The sequence below is a fragment of the Muscardinus avellanarius genome (assembly GCF_963383645.1).
Source record: "Muscardinus avellanarius genome assembly, chromosome: 1".
Lineage (NCBI taxonomy): Eukaryota > Metazoa > Chordata > Mammalia > Rodentia > Gliridae > Muscardinus > Muscardinus avellanarius.
In genome coordinates, this window is record NC_137786.1 from 126,600,130 (window position 1) to 126,624,882 (window position 24,753).

A 24,753-nucleotide genomic window follows, 5' to 3' on the forward strand; every position below is an offset into this window, starting at 1 on the left:
CTGTTTATCATAATGACTTGATTTAAAAATCCTCTCCATGAGGTGACCTGGAAGACATGGCTATTGCTTATGAGGATGCAGTTGTCCAGTAAGCAACAAGGAATGTTAAACGATCAGCAAATTGGTATAGATTGTTCTGTTTGTTTGTTTGTTTGTTTGTTTGTTTGTTTAGTAGTGCTGGGGATGGAACCCAGGAGCTTTCTACCTCCAGGCTATACTCCCACACCTGTTAGTAAGGCCCTAAGTGGGTCTTACTAAGTTGCTAAGAGCCTCACTAAATAGCTGAGGCTGACTTCGAACCTGTGTTATCCTCCTATCTCAGCCTTCCCAAGTACTGGGATTATAAGCATGCGCTACCACACCCGGCTAGATTGTTCTATTCTTCACAGGATGATTTTTTCAGCTGAGTATAAATGTAAATAGATAATTGGGGGGCTATTAACATACGTATCTATGAATTGTTTTTAATCCCAGTAGTAGTCCCTAAACTTACCTCATGTGGGAATATAACAGATATTTCTTAGGCTCCACAAAGTATAGGCCAGTAAGTAACATGAGTTGACTGTTTTTGGTGGGAGGAGGGTATTCAGGAATGGAAGATTTAAGATGGCCATGGCCATATGGAATGCCAAAGTCTTAGAATTGTAGATTACTTCATTTAGACAAATTTAATTCCTTAACTTTGGGATACTTATTAATTAATGAATTTCCATTAAGCAATTGCCACCTCCAAAATCACTTTTAAAGGGTATATAGCATATTAAGTGTTGAATGTATGTGCTGTTTTAAATGATATACTTTATAGTAATCTAATCATGGTGCATGGTGTTTAATCTGTTTTAGAAACTGGATGGCTTCTACAGGGAGCCAGGCCTCTGATATAGACGAGATTTTTGGATTCTTCAGTGATGGCGCACCCCCCACCAAAAAGCCCAGGTAAATAAGAGAAGGAATTAGTGAAAGAGAAAAGAATAATGAATTCACCCTGTGTTCCAGTTGTTTTCACTAATCAGCATTGACCTTTATTTTTTAAATTAAATGATTTTTATTTACTTTTTTATCAAAGTAATATATGTACATAGTTTTTCTTTTGTGTGTGTGTGTGGGGGGGGGGTACCAGGGATCGAACCCAGAGGCATTCTATCTTCGAGCTACACCCCACCACTACTTATTATTCTTTATTTTAAAATAGGGTCTCACTGAGTTGCAGAGGGCCTCACTAAGTAGCTGAGGCTGTCTGTGAACCTTGATCCTCCTGTCTCACTCCCAAATGCTGGGATTATCAGTGTTTGCCACCATGCCCAGCTTTTACAAAGTTTTAAGAGTCAGTACTTCAAAGGTCATAATGCCCTTCCCTCTGAGGTAATCACCTTAAAAATTTTTGCCTATTTTCTTATGTTGACATCCATATATTTATTTTATTTTATTTATTTATTTATTTATTTATTTATTTTATTTTTTTGGTGGTACTGGGGTGGAACCCAGAGGCTTTCTACCTCTGGGCTATACTCCCAGACCTATTTTATATTTTATTTGGAAACAGGTTCTCACTAAGTTGCTGAGAGCCTCACTAAGTAGCTGAGGCTGGCTTCGAACCCGTGTGATCCTCCTGTCTCTCTCAGCCTCCCAAGCACGGGATTACAAGCATGAGCCACCACGCCCGGCAACATCCATATATTTAAACGCTGTGTAGAAACTGGGCATGGTGGTGCACACTTGTAATCCCAGTACTTGGGAGCCTGAGGCAGGAGAATTGCAAGTTCTCAGCCAGCCTCAGCTACTTAGTGAGACCCTCCACTTTTTATTGAGATCCTGTTTCAAAATAAAGAATAATAAAATAGGGATGTAGTTCGAGGCAGAATACCCCCGTATTCAATCTCCTGTACCGCAAAAATAAATTACTCCTGTGCGTACACTAATACATTTTAGATTTTTTGCCTTTTTTATTTCTAATTATGGAAGGTAAGAATTGTTGAGTTTGTTCTCATGTTTTTCCCCCAATATTGCCACCCCAGGTACTTCTTCCTTTTCTTCCCAGTATGTTTCTATTGGTCAACCCGTTTTTAATGTTTACATTGGTATCATTGTATAAAGAGTATTCAGAGCTGATCCTAATTACTACACTGTGTATATCCTCTCTTGCCTGTCTTTTCCTCTGTTGTCAAAGATTATCTCACTTTTGTTTGCTTTGTTTTCTATGTACCTTTCCATTTATCCTCAAACACTATAACCGAAGAATAAATCTCCTAGACATGCTTACAACACCAGTAACTGCTGGTTTAATTTGTCCAAGAATTCTTCCTCTAAACTCACCTCCACTCTGTACAGTGCTTTTCCAGGCATGATACTTCGTTGACACTGCCCATTTTCTTTTCCCACCATCCTGATCATTCCTTTTACCTCTTTCTATATTGAATCCTCTGTTTTTTCCCGTGTCTTTTTTTTTTTTTTTTAAATTGGGTAAACTCATTCATTTTACTGAAGTCTGCCTTTATGTAGTATCCTCAGGATCCATAGAAAACAGTTTTTGGAGATTTAAAGCATATGATTTTGTCTTTATCATATGCTTACCTTCATTTTATGGCTTGGCTGAGTGTAGAACTTTAGGTAGGAAATTTTCTTAGCGTTTTGATGGTATCATTCATTCTCCACGAATGTCTAAGTATTTATGCCAAAATAGCCACTCTTTGTGATTCCCAGTACTTTGTATTATGTGACCTTTTTCTCTTTTTCTTTATTCACTAGAAGCTTGTAAAGATTATTTTTGGTTATCTGATCTTTCACATACAAATCTAGACACTTGGCACTTTTTCTAGCTAGCTGCCAATAACTTACCTTTTGGGGGGGGGTGATGAAGATTGAACTCAGGAACATTATACCTCCCAGTGATACCCCCATCCTTTTTAATTTTGAAGCAGAGTCTCACTAAGTTGCTGAGGCTGGCATCAAATTTGTGATCCTCTTGTCTCAACCTTCCAAGAATTACTAGAATTACTGTAGTCACTGCATACCTGGCTAACTTCACTTTGAAAAAACTGTTTTGTGTTACTTATTTGATATATTGCATTAAGTTGGGTTTTTTTTTTCTGTCTTTGCAGAACTCATTATTTAGTTGTTGGATCTTTTGGATTAAATCTATAATTTTCTCACCTTTCTCTTGATTTTTTAATCTCTGTCTCTTGTTTGTGTATTTATTTATTTATTTAAGACTGGGTCGCTTTTAAGTAGCCTAGGCTGGCCTGGAACTTTTGATCCTGTTTCATTCTTCTGTATAGCTGAGATTATAGGTGTATGCCATCATGCCTTGCTCTCTTTGTTTGCTGTTGTGTGTGTTTTAATTATTATTCTACTTCCTTGGAAAAGCTCTTAGCAACTTAGTGAGACACTTTTTCCAAATAAAAAATAAATGGGTCTAAGAATATATCTTTGAGGTAGAATACCCCTGAGTTTAATCCCAGCACTATAAAAATAAATAAATAAATAAATAAATAAATAAATAAATAAATAAATAAATAAATAAAATGCTGGGTTGTAGCTGCTCCTGGATTCAATTCCAAGTACTACTACTACTACTACTACTACTAATAATAATAATAATAATAATAACAACAACAACATATATATATATACACACACACACATTTACTTTTCTACTAAAAGTCGCGTGTGTGTGTGTGGTACTGGGGTGGGACCCAGGGGCTTTTCTACCTCTGGGCTATACTCCCAGACCTATTCTATACTTTATTTGGAAACAGGGTCTCACTAAGTTGTTGAGAGCCTAACTCAGTAGCTGAAGCTGGCTTTGAACCTGTGTGATCCTCCTGTTTCAGCCTCCCAAGTGCTGGGATTACAAGCGTGTACCACCAGGCCTGGCTTAAAAGTCTTAATTAAAGAAAATTGCAGATCAAACATCTTTGTGTGCATTACACGTAAATTAGAGCTGAGAATATAGCTCGGTAGTGGAGTGTTTCTGTAGCATACACATGCCTTGAGTTTGTTCTCTAGTGCTGGGTGGGAACATTCAAATAGCACAACAGTATAAAGTGAAAAGCAGCGGTCTGTCTTCTCCCTGACCCCTAGGCTAGCCATTACTTGCAGTTCTCTAAATCCTTCTGAAAGTTGTTCTTCCATATGTACAATCGTGTGTGTGTATTTGTATATAATTCCTTATCTTGATTAACTGAAACTCACGTTATTATTTACTTCTAATATCTGTTATCAGTGTTTTCCAGTAAAGTAAACTTTTGAGGCCAGGAATTCTATTTGTCCATAGATATTTCTTAGTGTCTAGTATGTAACAGATTTTTCCTTATTGTTGAATGATTGATGCAGGAACAGGGGATAAGGAAAGCAATTCTAGAGATTGTTTCCCCAAACCAGGTTTCCCAAGGTTCAAAGTGCTATTCCTTTCTTGGGTTTTACGAAAATGCGGATCCTTATTTCTACTCATTTTATTATTTGGGAAAAAAGGTTAGGAAAGACAGTTTCTTGGGAAGAAAGCAAGCTGTCAGCTAAAGTTAAAAAACAAGCTGATGTGGTGACAAACCCCTGCAATCCCAGGACTTGGGAGGCTGAGGCAGGAGAATCAGCTTCAGCAGTTTAGCAAGACCCTTGGCAATTTTAGTGAGACCCTGTTTCAAAATAAAGAATAAAAAATAGGGCTGGGGGTGTAGCTCAGACGCAGAATACCTCTGGGTTCAATCCTCAGTACCACAGGAGGGAGGGGGGAGGAATTGAACATATTTCAACAGGGATTTTATTTCTGTGGGGTGGGGGGGTTTACAGGGCATTTTAATATGTTCTCTAGAATGAAAAGGAAATAGGGAACAGAAACAAAAACTTGTACCCATTGTTGTCTCACATGTGAGTACTGCCAAAATCTGTGCACCAGACATGGTGGTGCATGCTTGTAATCACAGGTTTGCAGCCAGCCTTTACTGGCTAGTGAGGCCCTTCGCAACTTAGTGAGGCCCTGTTTCAAAAAATAAAAAATACAGAGCCAGGTGTGGTGGCACATGCTTGTAATCAGTACTTGGCATGCTGAAACAGGAGGATTGCAAAGGTTTGAAGCCAGCCTCAGCCTCTTAGTGAGGCTCTCAGCAATTTAGCAATAAAGAATAAAAAATAGGACTGGGGGTATAGTTATCATGCCAAGAAAATAATCCTTCTCACTTCTTGTCAAATCCTTTGTTTATGTAAGTATGTGAAGGGCTTCTGTCTTGAATTCTGGTGGCCACTTTTTGCCTGAGGATATCTGGAACAAAACCAAAGATATTTCTCGGTGTGGCTAACTCATGTTCAGTTTTATTTTAATGGTTACAAAATTTGAAGTTGAACTTTTTTTTCAATACTGGGGATGGAACCAAGGGGTATTCTACCTCCAAGCTACACCCTCAGCCCTATTTTTTATTCTTTATTTTGAAACATGGTCTCACTGAGTTGCACAGGACCTCACTAAGTAGCTGAGGCTATTCTCGAACCACAATCTTCCTGTCTCAGCCTCCTGAATGATGGGATTACAAGCGTTTGCCACTATCCTTGGCTTGAAATTGAATTACTTATTAACTTTTATCTCCTGTTTTACATTTCTCAACAATAGGAATTTGATTTTTATGGGGACCTTTTCTTTCTAGAATGCAAATCAAACTTATTTTTTCAATTTAATTGGTTTAAAATATAACTTACAAGCTGGGCGTGGTGGCACACACTTGTAATCCCCGCGCTTGGGAAGCGGAGACAGGAGGATCGTGCAGGTTCGAAGCCAGCCTCACTGGCTTAAGCGACTCTCTTTCCAAATAAAAATACAAAAAATAGGTCTGGGAGTGTAGCCCAGAGGAGGTTTTCCAGGAACCCCAGTACTATATACATATACATATATACATATACATATACATATACATATACATATACATATACATATACATATATATATATTCTTACATAATTTAGTTGGTAGAACTCTACTGAGCTGTAATAATACATTTGGACATTTTCCTAATATTTGTAGGGTTTCTTAAGTTGAAAGAATTATGAAGGAGAAAATTGATTTTAAGATTGTTTTGGGGGATCCTGTAGCAGGCTTATTGTTGTTTTTCAGCAAGCACTGGTACCATATCCTAGACTTTTGTTCAAGCTACTGTGGAAGTGTCAGAAACTTAGTTGTCATCTTTGCAACTATAAAAGCTACAGTTGGAAACCTGTTAAAAGCTATAGCTGACTATAACATTACTGGTCAGAGAGTCTTTCTGTGTGCTTCCTCTCTGTTGGATGTGCCAATCTTCTGGAATGTTTACTTTTTTCAGGAAGCTGCTGCCAAGCTTAAAGACTAAGAAGCCTCGGGAACTTGTCCTGGTGATTGGGACCGGCATAAGTGCTGCAGTTGCACCTCAAGTTCCTGCCCTGAAATCCTGGAAGGGGCTAATTCAGGCCTTGCTGGATGCTGCCATTGATTTTGATCTTCTAGAGGATGAAGAGAGCAAAAAGTTTCAGAAATGTCTCCATGAAGACAAGAACCTTGTCCATGTTGCCCATGACCTTATTCAGAAACTCTCTCCTGTGAGTACCCTCCTGTGTGCCATGGCATTTGACATTTCCTCAGAACATGACCAGCATGCTGAATGTAACAGAGGTATTCATTTATAACTTTTAGATCTGCATAACATCAGGCTATATCTCTGGACTTTATTCTGGATGATATCTTGGCCCCATGTCAGTGTGTGATATTTAGGCCTGTATATATATAAAAATTGACTACTGTTCTATTATCACTGTATTTTAAATTTACTTCTTTTATACTCAGTATAATTAAATGTGTCTTCTCAATCAGGTGTGATGGCACTCACTTGTAATCCCAGTTCTTGGGAGGTCGAGACAGGAGGGTTGCAAGTTCTTGGCGAGCCTCAGCAACCTCATGAGGCCCTCCACAACTTAGTGCGACCCTGTTTCAAAATAAACATAAAAATAGGGCTGGAAGTAGCTCAGAGATGAGTGCCCCTAAGTTCAATCCTTAGAATCAAAAAAAAAAAAAAAAAGTGTGTCTTTTCTAGCATCTGTGACTTTTAGGAAACAGCAGAAAGATTGAAAGAAAGTCTCATCATTTTATAGATGAAGCAAACCAGTTTTTAGTATTCTCTTTAGAGATAGTAACTCTTAATATTTGTAAGGAATTTTATATTATTTAATTGAACCAAGTTTAAGAACCTATTTGTCTTGCTTTGCCTTATAAATTTCTTAAAAATCTGATTCCAGCCTGGCATGGTGATGCATGCCTGTGATCCCAGTACTTGGGAGACTAAGACAGGAAGATCCCAGGTTTAAGGCCAGCTTCAGCAACTTAACAAGACCATGGTTCAAAATACAAAAAAATCAAGATTTACTTTAAATATATTTGGAAATAATATAGTAGCCAAAGAATGTGCTAAGGCTGAGCTTGGTGGCACACATTTGTAATCCCAGCATTTGGGAGGCTGAGAGAGGAGGACCGAGGTCTGCAGACAGCCTCAGCTACTTAGTGAGGCCCTTTGCAACTCATTGAGACCTTGTTTCAAAATAAAGAATACAACATAGGGCTAGGGGTATAGCTCAGAGGTAGAATGCCCCTGGGCTTGCCCCCCAGTTATTGCAAAAAAGAAAAAGAGAATGTTTTAAATATTCTTTGCTTCTGTTTTTGAGGTGCTAGGGATTCAGGACTTTACAAATACTACCTACCACAGAACTACCCAGCCTGCGTGTTCTAAATTTTTAGAATTCAAATATGCTTTGAAAAATAATATTACTTTTTTGTTTGTCTGTTTGTTTTATCTCCAAGCTCTACCTGCAGCATTTTTGTTTTGTTTTGTTTTTTTAATTTGGAAACGGTCTCCCTAAGTTGCTAAGAGCCTTGCTAATTTGTTGAAACTGTCTTTGAGCCTGTGATCCTCCTGACTCAGCCTTTCAAGTATTGGGATTACAGGCATGTGCTACCACACACAGCAATTCTTACTTTTTTTTTTTTTTTCCTTTTTGATACTAGGAATTCAACCCAGGGTGTTTACACATGCAAGGCCAGCACTTTACCACTAAACTGCATCCAAGCCCAACTCTTACTTAAAAAATTCAACTGTTAGCCAGACATGGTGGTACACCTATAATACCAGTACTTGGGAGGCTGAAACAGGAGGATCACAGGTTCAAGGCCAACCTCTGGGACTTAGCTAGACCTTGTTTTAAAAAAGAAATTGTAAAAAGGAAAAATCAAGCCAGGTGTGGTGGCCCAAGCATGTAATCCCAGTATGTAGGAGGCTGAGACAAGAGGATTGTAGGTTTGCAGCCAGCCTCAGCAACTTAGTGAAACCCTGTTTCAAAAATAAATAAAAATAAAAATAGGGCTGAGGTGTAACTGAGAAATAGAAAGCTTCTGGGTTCAACCCCAGTACCAGAAAAGGAAAAGTTGGCAATTGCTGATGAGTGTTGATGATTATCACTCCCTGTAGAAAGAGGTATCATCCTTAAGAAACTTAAAGACATTTAAAAGTAAATTCCTATTGGTTCATCACTCACTGCAGAACCATAGGGCTTTTTATTTCTTCTTTTCATGTTCCTGTCCTTAATTGGGATAAATTTTAACTAACCTAGAATCAAGTAAAGAATTAGTGGGATTTGTTTTATCTTATTTATTTTATCATTATTAATTTATTTATTTATTTATTTATTTATTTGGTGGTACTGGGGTTCCTGGAAACCCTTCTACCTCCAGGCTACACTCCCAGACCTATTTTATATTTTTATATTTGTAAACAGGGTCTCTTAAGCCAGCGAGGATCCTCCTGTCTCCGCCTCCCAAGTGCGGGGATTACAAGTGTGCACCACCATGCCTGGCAAGAATTAATGGGTTTTAAAAAGCTCTTAGGAGTTGGGCGTGATGGTGCATGCTTGTAATCCCCGCGCTTGGGAGGCAGAGACAGGAGGATCGCACATGTTCAAAGCCATCCGCGCTGGTTTAAGAGACCCTGTTTCCAAATTTAAAAAAATATATATATAAAAAGTAAGTCTGGGAAGCCAGGTGTGGTGGCACACGCTTGTAATCCCTGTGCTTGGGGGGCGGAGACAGGAAGATTGCGCTGGTTTGAAGCCAGCCTTGCTGGCTTAAGAGACCTTGTTTTCAAATAAAATATAAAATAGGTCTGGGAGTGTAATCTGGAGATGGAAGGGTTTCCAGGAACCCCAGCACCACCCCCCCCAAAAACAAGGTCTGGGAGTGTAGCCCGGAGGAGGGCTTCCAGGAACCCCAGTACCACCAAAAAATAAAAAATAAAAAAATAAAAATAAAAAGCTCTTAGGGCCTGGGGATAACAGATATAGATTGCTCCTCCTATGTTTAATCCTTGCTACAAAATAAGTAAATAAATAAAACAGCTCATGGGTCAATCTCTACACTGTATGCAAAACCTAATTCAAAATGGATTATATAGTGGCACATGCCTGTAATCCCAGCTACTCTGGAGGCTGAGGCAGGAAGATCACAAGTTCAAAGCTAGCCTGTCTGCAACTTAGTGAGATCCTGTTTTAAAATTTAAAAAAATGAAGCCAGTTATGGTGATGCAAGCTTTTAATCCCAGCATTTGGGACGCTGAGACAGGAGGATCGCAGTTCACGTAGTCTAGCTACTTAGTGAGGCCCTTTCCAACAAAATGAGACCCTGTTTCAAAATAAAGAATAATAAATAGGTCTGGGGGTGTAGTTCGGAGGTAGAATGCCCCTGGATTCAATCCCTAGTACCTCCCAGTAAATAAATAAATAAATAAATAAATAAATAAATAAATAAATAAATAAATAAATAAATTTTTGATGTGGCTGAATTCATGCATGGTGGCACAGGCTTGTAATCCCAGTGCTTGAGAGGCTGAGACAGGAGGGATAGCAGGTTCAAGCCAGCCTTATTAACTTAGGCCCTCTGCAATTTAGTGAGACCCTGTTTCAAAATAAAATAGTGCTAAGTTATGTAGCTCAGAGGTAGAACACCCCTGGGTTCAATCCCTAGTAATACAAATTAATTTTATTAATTTTTTAAAGGGTGGACTAGGTATGTAGCTCAGTAGTAGAATATCCCTGGGGTTTTTCAGTCTCTAGCATTACACTAAAAGGAAAAGCTAAACTTTTCCCAGTAATGACCCAGTAATTTCACTCTTAGGTATAACTTCAAGAATTGAAAACATATTCTTGCAAGTACTGTGTACAAATGTTTATAGCAGCATTATTCATAATAGCCAAAGAGTAGAAACAACACAGATGTTTATCAACTCATGAAAGCATAAATAAAATATGGTCAACTCATACACATTATTCAGCCATAAAAAGGAATAAAGTAGCTGGTCATGGTGTAGCGTGCTTATAATCCCAGTACTTGGGAGGCTGAGACAGGAGGATCGCAGGTTCTTGGCCAGCCTCAGCTATTTAGTGAAGCCCTCTGCAGCTTAGAGAGACCCTGTTTTAAAATAAAGAATAAAAAATAGGGCTGGGGGTGTAGCTCAGAGGTAGAATGTCTCAGGGTTCAATCCCTAGTACTGAAAAAAAAAGGAAAAAAAAAAGGAATAAAGGACTGGTATGTGCTACAACATGCAGAAACATTGAAAACATTATGCTAAGCCAGGCGTGGTGGCGCACGCTTGTAATCCCTGCGCTTGGGAGGCTGAGACAGGAGGATCACACAGGTTCGAAGCCAGCCTCAGCTACTTAGTTAGGCTCTCAGCAACTTAGTGAGACCCTGTTTCCAAATAAAATATAAAATAGATCTGGGAGTATAGCCTGGAGGTAGAAAAGCCCCTGGGTTCCACCCCCAGTACCACAAAAAAAAAAGAAAAAGAAAAACGTTATGCTAAGTGAAAGAAAACAGATACAGATACATATTTTATGATCCATTCATGTAAAATGTCCAATATAGGAAAGTGCATAGAGACAAATAGATTAATTGTTGCCAGGGCTAAAGTGAGTGAGAAAACACAGGTAACCCAATTACTTAAGGAAATGAGATGTTTGGGAGAAATTTGAATATTATTTAAGTGCTTGCTATTAAGGAGTTAATATTATTACCTTTTTTGGTTGTGATAGTGGTATTACAATTATATTTCACTTTATATATGTGTGTGTATATATATATACACACACATATATGTATATGTAGTGGGTCATGATCTTCAATGTATATACATTTTACACATATATATATCTAAATACACATATATACTTACATACATACATACATACATACATACATACATACATACATCACGGTCCTTATTTTTTAGGAAACATATTGAATGAAATTATATGGTGCCTGGAATTGGCTCTCCAAAATTCAGTAAAATAGGGAAGAGGCATGGTAGAGATGAGTTTGGGGTTTTAAACACAAAAAGACCAGTGATTTAGGACCAAGACAGGAGAATCATGAGTTTAATGCCAGTCTCTGCAGTCTCATGAGACCATATCTCAAAAAATAAAAAGGCTGGGGGGTATAGTTCTGTAATAGAACACTTCTGATTCAATCCCCCAATGCTGCCTTAAAACAAAACAAACAAATTTTCCAGCTGGCCATGATGGCTTATACCTTCTCAGGAGACTGAGGCAGAAGGATTGCTTGATCCCAGGAGTTTGCAGGTAGTGTAGGCAACAAAGTGAGAGTGCATCTCAAAAACAAATTCATTCTTGCTCTGTTAGTATCTAATTCAGTGGTTTTTCAGCTGTTTCTTACATTACATAGTTACTACCCCATTTCAAATTCATTTTGACCCAGATATCACTTTACCCTTTTATAAGTTTCATTTTTTAATTTTTATTTATTTATTTATTTATTTATTTATTTATTTTGGTACTGGAGGTATAACCCAGAAGCTTTCTACCTCGAGGCTATACTCTCAAACCTATTTTATATTTTATTTGGAAACAGGGTCTCACTAAGTTGCTGAGAGCCTCACTAAGTAGCCGAGGCTGGCTTCGAACCTGCACAATCCTCCTGTCTCAGCTTCCCAAGCACAGGGATTACAAGTGTGCGCCACCATGCCCGGTTCTTTAATAAGTTTTAAAGGCAACCCACCTGAAATTTATATTTTCTCGTTTATCCTCAGAGATAGTCATGCATTGCTGACCAATGGGTTACATCTGAGAAACACACCATTGAGCCATTTTGTTGTTGTACAAACATTGTAGAGTGTACTTAAATAAACCAAGATGACAGACATTACCAGGCAATTGAGTCACATGGGACCACTGTTGTACTGTGGTCTGTTATCGATCAGAATGTCATAATCCAGTACATGACTTATTTATATGTATTAAATATGAAACTGGGAAATCTATTACTTTAACCATATGTTAAGAAACAGTCTCTTTCAAACTGATTAGTGTGTAGTATTATTAACTAGTGCGAAATATAAGTTTTAAACTGTAAAACTTTTATATTTTTTATGTATATTATGTATTCTTCATAGCAAGCCTGTGAACCAATTAATGAACTTGACCAGGCTAAAAGTAGGTTGGAGAAACAGATGGTTCTTCCTAACTCCATCATCACTTATACAAAACTCCTGGGGCCTGAAAAGGATACTAAACCACAGATTTGTCTTTTAGTGGTTATTATATACGTAGGGCAAGTTGAACACAGTGTCAGCTTCTTACCCAAGGCCTAACTAGAGGTTACTTGGTACTGTGCTTTCTACCCCAGCTCTCATTTATTGGATTGAGCCCAGAGGCATTCTACCTCTGAGCTACATCCCCAGTCCTATTTTATTTTTTATTTTGAGATAGTGTCTCACTAAGTTGCTGAGGTTGTCCTCAAACATGTGATCCTCCTGCCTCAGCCTCCCAAATACTGGGATTACAAGTGTGCACTACCATGCCTAGTTCCCAGCTCTCCCTTAATCCTGATAGTAAATCCACATCTCTTAACCATGCCCATTTTCTTCCTTCTATGAAGATGTCTGTTGAGAAAGCTTCTGCTTATTTTTGTAACATGAAATGGTATTAAATCACTCCCTAAGTGCTAGGCATTATGCTTGGCCTACATCAGTGCCAAGCTCCTTCTTACAGCCTTAGGAGAGATAGAATGTTTTATCCCCTATTTTAAGAACGTAACATTTTTGCTAGCCGTGGTGGTAAGTAGTGCAACACCTGTAGTCTCAGTACTTGGGAGGCTGAGACAAGAGGACTACAGGTTCAAGTACAGCCTCAGTAATGTAGTGAAGTGCTCAGCAACCTAGTGAGACCCTGTTTCAAAACAGAAAATGAAAACTCAAGAGTTAGAATGCCCCTGAGTTCAAATCCCAGTATCACAAAAAATAAAAAAGTACATAGCATTCTTTACAATTTTGAAATTACGGTTTAATTAAGCAAGCAACCTACAAAACATTTTGGATTACTTTTTGTCTTTCATATCTCTCCCCAGCGTACCAGTAATGTTCGATCCACATTTTTCAAAGACTGTTTATATGAAGTATTTGATGACCTGGAGTCAAAAATGGAAGATTCTGGAAAACAGCTACTTCAGTCAGTTCTCCACCTGATGGAAAATGGAGCCCTAGTATTAACTACAAATTTTGATAATCTCCTGGAACTGTATGCAGCTGACCAGGGAAAACAGCTAGAATCCCTTGACCTGACTGATGAGAAAAAGGTAAAACATGAAGTATTAGTGTCTCAAGCTAGTGGCTCTTATTTTCATCAGAAAAGCTGTTTGTGGGTTTTTTGTGGGTTTTTTTTTTTCTTTTCTTTCTTCAGGGATTGAACCCAGGGACATCTACCTTTGAGTTACGTCCTCAGCCCTACTTTATTTTTTTTTTATCTTGAAGCAGAGTCTTACTAAGATGCAGAAGGCCTCACTAATTTGCTGAGGCTGCCACAGACCTGAAATCCTCCTGTCTCAGCCTCCCATGAACCGGGATTATAGGCATGCACCACCATACCTGCTGTGAAAAGCTTTTCTTTTCTTTCTTTTTTTTTTTTTTTTTTTTTTTTTTTTCAGTACTGGGGATGGAACCCAGGGGCATTCTACTTCCGAACTACATATCCAGCCCTATTTTTATTCTTTATTTTGAAACAGAGTCTCACTAAATTGCAGAGGGCCTCACTAAGTAGGTGAGGCTGTCTGTGAACTGGTTCCTCTTGTCTCAGCCTCTCAGGTACTGGGATTACAAGTGTGTACCACCACACCCATTGAAAAATTGTGTTCTGATTAGTATATTATTTATGGACAACAAGAAAGGAAGCTTCTTTTCCCCACTTGTACTTTTGACATTTGTTTGGTTGAGATAAAATCAGTATATAGTAAAATGCACAGATTGAGTTTAGAGCTGTGACAGTTTCACCTAGTTTAAGAAGCATAATTAGAGGAAATTGTTGGAACTGTAAGATCTCTTTAGCAGTTCGTGGTTAGCAAGTGGTATAATTATTATAGTTGTCTCCTAGGATTGCATCTTTTGGAAATGTATGAAAACTATTTTTTTTATGGATTGGGGATGAAACCCAGGGGCATTCTACATGCTACACTCTCAGCCTTTTTTTATTCATTATTTTTGAAACATGGTCTCACTGAGTTGCAAAGGGCCTCACTAGTAGCTGAGGCTGTCTGTAAACCGCTATCCTTCTGTCTCAGCTTCCCAAATGCTGGGATTGCAAGTATGTGCTACCACGTCTGGCTTGAAAACTACTTTTATGATAAACCTTAATTATTAGCACCTTAGAATTTTTTGTTTGTTTGTTTTTGTTTATGTTTTTGCTGTACTGGGACAACCAGTACAAGGCTTGCTAGGCAATTACTATACCACTGAGCTATATCTGTTTAGACTCCCAAGTACTGGGATTACAAGCATATACCACCCACTCCCAGTTTATCCTCAGCTTGTTTTTTTTTTGTTTTGTTTTGTTTTGTTTTTTGCAATACCAGGTATAGAAAATAGGAAAACAGGGCCATTGTACCTCTGAGCTACACCCCCAACCCTAATTTTTTAGTCTTTTTATTTTTTTCTTTTAAAAATATTTTATTGTGAACGTCATATATCTTTTGGGGGAGGAGTATTGAGGAAGGAATCCAAAGGTATTCTACCTACAACTACTCCCCCAGCCCTTCTTATTTGTTTATTTTTTTTTATTTTATTTTTTTTGAAACAAATTCTCACTAAGTTGCTGGGGGTCTTGCTAAGTTGCTGAGGCTGGCCTCAAACCTGTGATTATACTGTGTCAGCCTCCCAAGTACTGAGATTATATGCCACCATGCCCAGCAATGTTATATCTTTTTTTTTATGTGGAACATATTGAAAATGGCATGCATTCAGACTGTGCTTAGTGCCCTCTCCCCCGAGTCTTTTTATTTTTGAAACAGGGTCTCACTGAGTTGAGAAGGGCCGAGGCTGTCTGTGAACCTCAATCCTCTGGTCTCAGCCTCCCGAATGCTGGGATTACAAGTGTACACCACCACGCCTGACGTTCAGCCTTTTTTTTTTTTTTTTTTTTTAATTGTATTTTGAAAGCTGGGCATGGTAGTGTACACCTGTAATCCTAGTACTTGGGAGGCTGAGTTAGGACAATCACAGAACAGCCATTGCAATATAGTGAGCTTGTCAGCAGTCTAGCAAAACCCTGTTTGCAAAAACAAAAAAAAATGAACTGGGGTTGTCACATGGAAGTAGAAAGCCCCTGGTTTCAATCCTAGTACCACATTAAAAAAAAAAAAAAAAAGGAACTGGGTTCAATACTACACACCTGTAATACTAGTACTACTAGGGAGGCTGACACAGGAGGATTGTAGATTTGAGGCCAGTGTGTGGTCATTTAGCTAAACTCTGTTTCAAAATAAAGTAGAGCTGGGGATGTAGCTCAGAGGTAGAGCACCCCAAGGTTCAATTCCTAGTTCCAGAAATAAATAAACATTTTTATTGTGAGATAAGATCTCACTAAATTCTCTCTGCTGGCCTTGAACTTGAGATCTTCCTGCGTGGGATTACATGCTTGAGCTTCCTTGTGAGGCTAAGCGGGGGGGGGGGGGGGGGGGGGGGGGGGGGTGTGTGTGTGTGTGTGTGTGTGTGTGCGCGCGCGTGCGCGCGCGCGCGCGCGCGCATGCGCACTAAGGGTTGAACCCAAGGACATTCTACCTCTGGGCTATACCCCTAGCCCTATTTTTACTTCTTATTTTGAAACAGGGTCTCGCTGAGTTGCAAAGAGCTTCATTAAGTAGGTGAACCTAGCTGCAAACCTGTGATCCTCCTTCTCAGTCTCCCAGGTATTGAGATTAGAAGTGTGCACCACCACGCCTGACTAAGCAGACTATTTTAAATGTATTATTCCTAGGCCATCCACCATAATGCTGAATTAAAGATGTTGACCTTTGGGAGCTGTAATGAGATGAGTTCTTAAAGTCTCATTCATCCTGCTCTGTGATTTTTATACATTTTATTCTATACTTTGCTTTCCTCAAGAACTTGTCTTTGTGCCCAGCTTAGGGCCTGGTTAAATGGAGCCTGAATATATCAGCGATTTGCCTTTTGGCACACACAGCCCTGTCCTGCCTCTGCTAGCGTAGTCAGCTAGAACACTGCTCATGTGGCATTGCTAACCTAGAGGTCAGGTTTAAAAGGGAGTCAGGTTCGGAGAAATGGTCCACGAAGACTATGTGTCTTGGCTAGAATGTTTTCTGCCTGCTACCTCATGCTTTGTATGGCCAGCTCCTTCTTCACTTCTGAGTCCCAACTTAAGGATCACTTTCCCTGAGAAGCCTTCCACGGCCAGCCTATTTATTTATTTATTTATTTTATTTTTTTATTTTTATTTTTTTTGGTGGTACTGGGGTTCCTGGAAGCCATTCTACCTCCGGGCTACACTCCCATGGGCTACACTCCCATGGGCTACACTCCCAGACCTATTTTTTAACTTTATGTGGAAACAGGGTCTCTTAAGCCAGCGAGGCTCCGAACCAGCGCGATCCTCCTGTCTCTGCCTCCCAAGCGTGGGGATTACAAGCGTGCGCCACCACGCCCAGCTCACGGCCAGCCTCTTTAAATTAGACATTATTTCTGGTCCATACCTTGCCATTTCCTTGATAGCACTTATTATAATTTGCAGCTTTTATCTTGGCTGTTCTTTTTATTTTCAGACTGTTTACCCCATAGGAATAGCAACTTCATTTGGATGAGTACAATGTCAGCCTTTCTTCCCTTCGTGTTTTAATACCTATTACTTGCTAGACTCAGGAAATGTTTTTTTGAATTAATAAATGATTGCATGGAATTCAAAAATTAGTGGCTAGAACAGTTTCCATGCCATTTCTTATACAATCTTCAAAGATTCATGGGTACCAGAAGCATAAGGGCTTTTTTTTTCTCTCTCTCTCTCTTTTGGTATTAGAGATTAAACCCAGCTCTGAGCTACAGCCCCAGCCCTATTTTATTTTTACTTTGAAACAGGGTCTCCCTAGGTTGATTGTAGTTTCACTACTTGCTGAGGCTGGCCTCAAATCTAAGATCCTCCTCTCTCAGCTTCTCAAGTACTGATATTATAGGCATGCAACACCACTGCTGGCTCATAAGGGCCTTTTCAAAGCCAAGTATATCTTCCAGTCTTGGTATTTTCTTTCTCATTTCATCCTTGAGTCCCACATTAGGAGCAGTATAGAAGTCTAGTGGTTACAACCATTTAATGGTAGTCAGAATGAGGCCTAGTGTTATTCACATTCTGAATCCTTGTATCTCTGGACTATACATCTCCCAGTTCATACTCTTATTTCTCCAAATGTGATAATAGTATGCTGTTTCCACCATACTTGGGAGAGGGGACAGTGAAGTCTAATTTGATGTTGTAACCACTGCCATTTAGAGGTCATTCTTATTGGTAGCCTTTTAGGTTGCTTAGGGGTAATTGCTCTGATTCTTTTGTGTTTTTCTACTGCTGCACAAGAAACTACCCTGAAATTTGGGGATTTAAATCAACATTGTAAACTGAGCATAGTAGTTTACACTTGTAATCCCAGTACTTGGGAGGCTAGTACAGGAAGATCACAGCTTCCCAGCCAGCCTTAGCTACATAGTAAGGCAGTGTGCAACTTGGTGAGATCCTGTTTCAAAATAAAGAAGAAAAAATAGAGGTAGGGGTATATCTCAGAGGTGGAATGCCCCTGGATTCAATCCCCAGTTCTACACACACACACACACACAAATTCAGCATTGTATTTGTCCTTGTAACGTTCACCAGCGAATAAGCTCAGAGACCTAGATGGGCAGCTCTGCTGGCTTGGTGGCTTATTCACATAGCCGCAGTTCTCTGGTTGCCAGTTTAGGGCTGCATGGTATATAAGCAGTAAAGGTGGGAATGGGATTCATTGTATCAACACTTTTCAGGACTTTTTTTGGTCATGTTTGCTTATGCCCCATTGAGTAGAGCAAGCTATGTGGCCAACCTGGAATCACTATAAAAAGGGACAGCACCAGGGCCTGGTACAAATAGGCTTGATTTCTCTGGGCCACCGCTGAAACAGTTATCTATATAGTTCTTATGTTTGTTACCAGTGGAGAGAGCCCATATTTTCTGTAAATGCTGACAAATTCTCATTTCTGATTGTCACTTTCAAAGAGAAATCAGCAGATTTACTGCCATCATTCCTGATAGTTATACATGAAATGGAAACAGCCCACAGCAAGGTTTGCATTCTTGTCTTATGATATCATGAAGTTGGAGAGTGACATCAGAAATCTGGTCCTTAAAACAGCCCCTACCCATTGTGACCTTGAAGCAGGTGCTCACCTGCCATGCTGGCTGAGCTCTGTGTGTATTGTGCAGGTCCTGGAATGGGCTCAAGAGAAACGGAAGCTGAGCGTGTTACACATCCACGGGGTCTACACCAACCCTAGTGGCATTGTCCTTCATCCAGCTGGATATCAGAATGTGCTCAGGAACACTGAAGTTATGGTGAGTGCCGCTGACCCTGTTGGACTCAGGAACTCTCTTAGAGTCTCTCTAAACGAGCCATAGGTCTTAAAGGGGGAACACATAGAACCATAGCATCATTACATGATGCAGCCCAAGGGAGGCCAGAAAATATAATGTTTTCTTTATTTCTTTTTCTTTTTCCTCCTCCTCCTCCTCCTCCTCCTCCTCCTCCTCCTCCTCCTCCTTCTTCTTTTTTTTTGGTGGTGGTACTGGGGATAGAACCCTTCTACCTCCGGTCTACTCTCCCACATCTATTTTTTTATATTTTTTATTTGGAAACAGGGTCTCTTAAGCCAGCAAGGCTGGCTTTGAACCTGTACAATCCTAAAGGGAACATTAGTCAAAAACTGGAAGGTCATCTCTTGGCCTGTGGGTCTCGACCATATTGTCTGCATTTGTACCTGATGAACAACCAACAGATGCTACTTGCTTGTTGGCATTGTCTTCTCATACAAAGAGGACACTAGTACACTTCTTCATTCAGGCTATTCATTAATAGCTCTGTGCCCAAATAATTTAGGCAGCTTTTTATCAACCAACCACTAAGAGGGTGCATATTCTAAAGAGGTTTTGGGTACTTGGCAATGGTTTGTGTTGAATTAACTATACACATTCACACTCTTTAATAGGAAACTTTTTTTGGTGGTAATACTGGGGATTGAATCCGGCATTATTCTACCTCTGAGCTATACCTCAAGCCCTATTTTATTCTCTATTTTGAAACCAGGTCTCACTAAAGGGAGGAGTGCCTCACTGAGGCTGTCTGTGAATGTGCAGTCCTCCTATCTCAGTGTCCCAAGTATTGGGATTACAAGTGTGTGCCAGCACACCCAGCTAGTAAATTTTTTTTTATTATTATTATTTGGCTGGGATGATAAATTGGGTTTTTTCCTTTGTGTTTATTGATCTTTAGGGTATGTTTTGTACTTGTTCACTTGTACATGTTTAAGCCAGAAGTGCCATTGATATGTGGGAAAATCACTGGTCCTCAACTCAGATCACATAGAACCATAGCATTATTACATGATGGGCCAAAGGAAGGCTAGAAAATACGATGGTTTATTTATTTATTTTTTTTTTATTTTTTTGGTGGTACTGGGGATGGAACCCTTCTACTTCCAGGCTACTCTCCCAGACCTATTTTTTAATATTTTTTATTTGTAAACAGGGTATCTTAAGTCAGCAAGGTTAGCTTCGAACCTGCGTGATCCTCCTGTCTCCGCCTCCCAAGCATGGGTATTACAAGAGTGCGCCACCACGCCCTGAAAATATGATGTTTTCTAAAACATACTGACTTATTATTTCCCTAACATCTGTAACTACATCCATTGATGTCAGCCAGGCGTGGTGGTGCACACTTACAATCCCAGTACTTGGGAGGCTGACAGAGGTTTGTGGCCAGCCTTAGTTGCTTAGTGGGGCCCTCCGCAACTTAGTAAGACACTGTTTCAAAATAAAGAGTAAAAAATGAGGCTGGTGGTGTAGCTTGGAGGTAGAATGCCTGTGTGTCCCATCCCCAGAACTGTTAAAAAAAAAAAAAAAAAAAAAAAAAATTATGTCATGTCATTTCTTAGGCAAAATCATTTCTAATGTTTTTAAATTTGTGTGTAGGTATGTATTTGTATACATGTGCACATGCACAACACATACATACACATGTTGATACTCTTAAGTATTAATCAGACTCTTTTGAGCCAACCTGGTGATGATATGTAATTGAGTTTGTAAGGCCAAAAAACAAAAAGCAAATATAGTTCAGAAAATGAAAGGAGTAAGTTATATTATAGATAAAGTTATAGTAAAGATACACTTGGGCTAGGTTTGGTGGTACATGCTTGTGATCCCAGCATTTGGGAGGCTGGGACAGGAGGATCGTGGTTCCAGGACAGCATCAGCTATTTAGTGAGGCCCTTTGCAACTCAGTGAGACCCTGTTTCAAAATAAAGAATAAAAAATAGGACTGGGGGTGTAGCTCGGAGGTAGAATGCCCTAGGTTCCATCCCCAGTACCAATAAATAAATAAAAAACAAACAAATGAATGAATAAAATAGGGTTGAAGCTGGGCGCGGTGGGTCACACTTTAATCCCAGCATTCGGGAGGCTGAGACCAGAGGATCGTGGTTCACGGACATCCTCAGCTACTTAGTGAGGTCCTCTGCAACTCAGTGAGACCCGGTTTCAAAATAAATATTAAAAAATAGGGCAAGGGGTGTAGCTTTCAGGTCAGATGCCCCTGGGTTCCATCCCCACACCCGCAAAAAAAGAGTTGAAGATGTACCTCAGAGGTAAAATGCCCCTGGGTTTCATCCCTAATGCCACAATAAATAAAGGGAAGGGAAAGGAAGGAAGATACACTTGTTACCTAATAATCTCTGAGCACATAATTCTAAAAAATTAACTACAAGACCAGTAGAACAGCTGGGCATAGTGGTGTACTACTATATTCCAGTACTTGAGAGGCTGATACAGGAGAATTTCAGATTTGAGGATAACCTTCGCAACTTAACAAGAATCTGTTTCAAAATAAAAAGGATTAAGGCCAGGCATGGTGGTGCACACTTTTAATCCCAGTACTTGAGAGGCAGAAACAAGAGAATTGTGGTTTGCAGACAGTCTTAACTACTTAGTAAGGCCCTCCACAACTTAGACTTAGTAAGACCCTGTTTCAAAATAAAGAATGTAAAATAGGGCTGGGAGTATAGCTCGGAGGTAGAATGCCCCAGGGTTCCATCCCCAGTACCGCAATCAATCAATCAATCAATAAATAAATAAATAAATAAATAGAATCAGAGGTATAACTCAGAGGTAGAATGTCCCTGAGCTTAATCCCCAGTAACCTTCCCTCTTTCCAAAAGCAGCAAACCATTGCCAATCCTATAAAACTCTGTTTAGACACCCTCAGAAGAATGTCAGGTGAAGATTCAATTTTAGACCAATCATCAAGTTATAGTAATAAGCAGGAGATGATCCTCCTTTCTGGCATATATCTTCTCCCTTAAGTCTTAGTAAAGTGGTAGTTATTGTCAGCTAAATGTAGCAGTAATGAACTGTTGACTTATTTCAGACATTCCTTGTGTCACTCTTCATTGTCATTAATGTATTGTTTCTTTTCCTTCAAGAGAGAGATTCAGAAACTCTATGAAAACAAGTCATTCCTCTTCCTGGGTTGTGGCTGGACTGTAGATGACACCACTTTCCAGGCCCTCTTCCTGGAAGCTGTCAAACACAAATCTGATTTAGAACATTTCATGCTGGTTCGAAGAGGAGATGTAGACGAGTTCAAGAAGCTTCGAGAAAACATGCTTGACAAGGGGATTAAGGTCATCTCCTATGGAAATGACTATGCTGACCTTCCAGAATATTTTAGGCGACTGACATGTGAGATTGCCACGAGGGGTAGATCAGGTAAGCTGCATTTTTAAACTAAGGGGGTCCAGCAGCCCTTTGACCTTCTCTATGTTTGTGATGGGTAAAAAGTCATTACCTGAGGAGGAAGAGTGCTGACTGGATTGTGAAGGGAGGTCACAGTCTTCAGGTTAGACTGAAACACGATTTGGATGATAGGAGAATGGACAAAAGGTATACACTAGCAATTTGATGTAGACATCAGAGTAATGGAAAACGTAGAAATGTTCAGCTTCGCTATTTATCAGTGAAATGCAGTTAGAATTTAGATTTCAAAACACAAGACTACTCAGTTTTGGCTAAGGTTGTAAGGAAAGAAAGTTTTTCATGTAGTGCTGGTAGAAAGGTAAAGTGAGCATAGCTGCCCCTCTTGTGTGCGCACGCACACATACACACATTCTGGGGATCAAACTCAGGGCCTCAGTGCCCCTCACTGAACTGTAGCCTCAGCTTCCTCCCCTCACTTCTGTTTTTGGACAGAATCTTGCTGAATTGTCCAGGCTAGCCTTGAGCTTGTGATCCTCCTGCCTTATCCTCTTACACAGCTTTTATGGAGGTAACTAGTATGACCAAGGAACAGAATTTCTAATTTAAATTTACAAGCTTGGCATGGTGGCGCACGCTTGTAATCCCAGCATTTGGAAGGCTGAGACTGGAGGATTGCGGTTCGTGGACAGCCTCAGCTACTTAATGAGGCCCTTTGCAACTCAGTGAGACCCGTTCAAAATAAAGAATAAAATAGGACAGAGGGTGTATCTCGGAGGTAGAATGCCCCTGGGTTCCAGCCCCAGACCCGCAAAAATAAATAAATAAATAAATAAATAAATAAATAAATAAATAAATAAATAAATAAATCTGCAGTAGCCATCTGTGGCTAGTGGTGCCATATCAGTGCAGATCTGGCCAGATTACTCCTATTGTGGGAGTAATCTGCTTTTTCTTCATACTTGGTCACATTTGCTCACTCACATGTTCCCCATCCTTGATGAAACAAATTTTGGCCTGAACTTGACAAAAATGGGAACAGCAAGCATACTTTGCCTTTTAAAATGTTCTGTGTATAAGTAAATGTTTTGTGTGTAAGGAGCCTTACTGCATGTTACTTAATGTGACAGACTGAAGATTAATCCAGTTATTCTCCCATTTCATTTTGTTTCACTTCTAAATAATCCTTTTGAGTCATACCTTGGACCCTTAGCTTCCTTTACTTGGTTTTCTTTTTGCTCTTTCTAGTTTGAGCTCTTAAGCCTAATACTGAATGTGCTCTGTATTTAACAGGGATGGTAAGAGAAGGCCAGATAAATGGCTCATCAGCAGCACACAGTGAAATAAGAGGTATGCATCTGCGGAAAAGAATGATTTTTCCCACTTGGTAAAGATTCTGTCTTTTCCTCCAAGTCTGTTAAAAAATTCCTAGACTCTATGTCTTGCCTTCTGACAGACAATGACTGGCCTATATGTCTACAGTTTTAGATGCATAAACCTGTTTTATGAGGCTTTATTTCATATTCTCCTTTTTTTCTCTCCACAGGATGTAGTACATGAGTGGGCTAGTTGACTGAGCAAGGCCCTACTGTGGACAGTGTCTAACAAGCAAACTTACAAGAACCCAACACAGCTCCCAGGAAGCACCAGTATCCAGAGGTTGAAGTTTGGGTTAGAGTTGGGGGGGAAATATTCCAACTTTTCCTTCACACCAGCTGGTTCTTGACATCCTGCTGCCTCTTCTAGCTGAAGAGAGTACCTAAGTGACAACCCTAATGCAGCCCCCGCTCCCCATACCCCAGACTGGACATGCTTGTTTCCACAGCAGACCAATGTTGATACCTCCACTGATTGTGGCTGTAGCTCTGTATGGAGGACTTGGAGAGCTAGAAGTCATAGTCAGTGGGGCTCTTGTTGCAGTTTTGTACTCTATACTTGGTTTTTCAATTAAGCTAAACAGCTTTTTTAAAACATGACTTGAAGCTCTAGTTTTCTAGACCTTTTACAGTGTACAGTATTTTACATAACTGAGCTGTATTAAAAGCTTGTTCATTTACTTGCCAGGGCCCTGACTCCACTTTGAGTCACTGCAGAAAATTGTCAACTTGCATCAAGGTACTAAGAAGCCTAATTTTTCTAACTCAACTCAAGTTTTCAGAGTTGTGTTCTTTCACCTCAGTAGGGTGATCTCATTCTCAGGACAACTGTTTCCTTACCTGGTTCCTCGTGGCATTCTCACTTTCTGCTTTGCTACCTTTACTATATATAAGCCCTAGAACTGCAGTTAGTGTGGTATGGGATTTTAGTTCTGAGTTCTATATAAAATAACATCAAGATCTAAGAGGCAGTTTATTTATGAAATTTATTTTCTTATATAAATTATGTATTTCTCTGGGCAGACAGCCTTCACCTTATTGCACT

At 39.6% G+C, this 24,753-nt stretch overlaps 1 protein-coding gene across 1 annotated transcript; it reads left to right on the plus strand.

Annotated features, from left to right (window-relative positions):
- Positions 1 to 850: 850 nt before the first annotated feature.
- Positions 851 to 23,892, plus strand: FAM118B (family with sequence similarity 118 member B; the record flags this gene model as incomplete). The annotated part of the gene is made up of 7 exons (XM_080719763.1): positions 851 to 936; positions 6,303 to 6,555; positions 13,415 to 13,642; positions 18,793 to 18,921; positions 22,062 to 22,347; positions 23,626 to 23,682; positions 23,879 to 23,892. The coding sequence occupies 7 exons, from the start codon at positions 851 to 853 to the stop codon at positions 23,890 to 23,892; spliced, it is 1,053 nt and encodes a 350-aa protein (XP_080575889.1).
- Between the last annotated feature and the right edge of the window lie 861 nt (positions 23,893 to 24,753).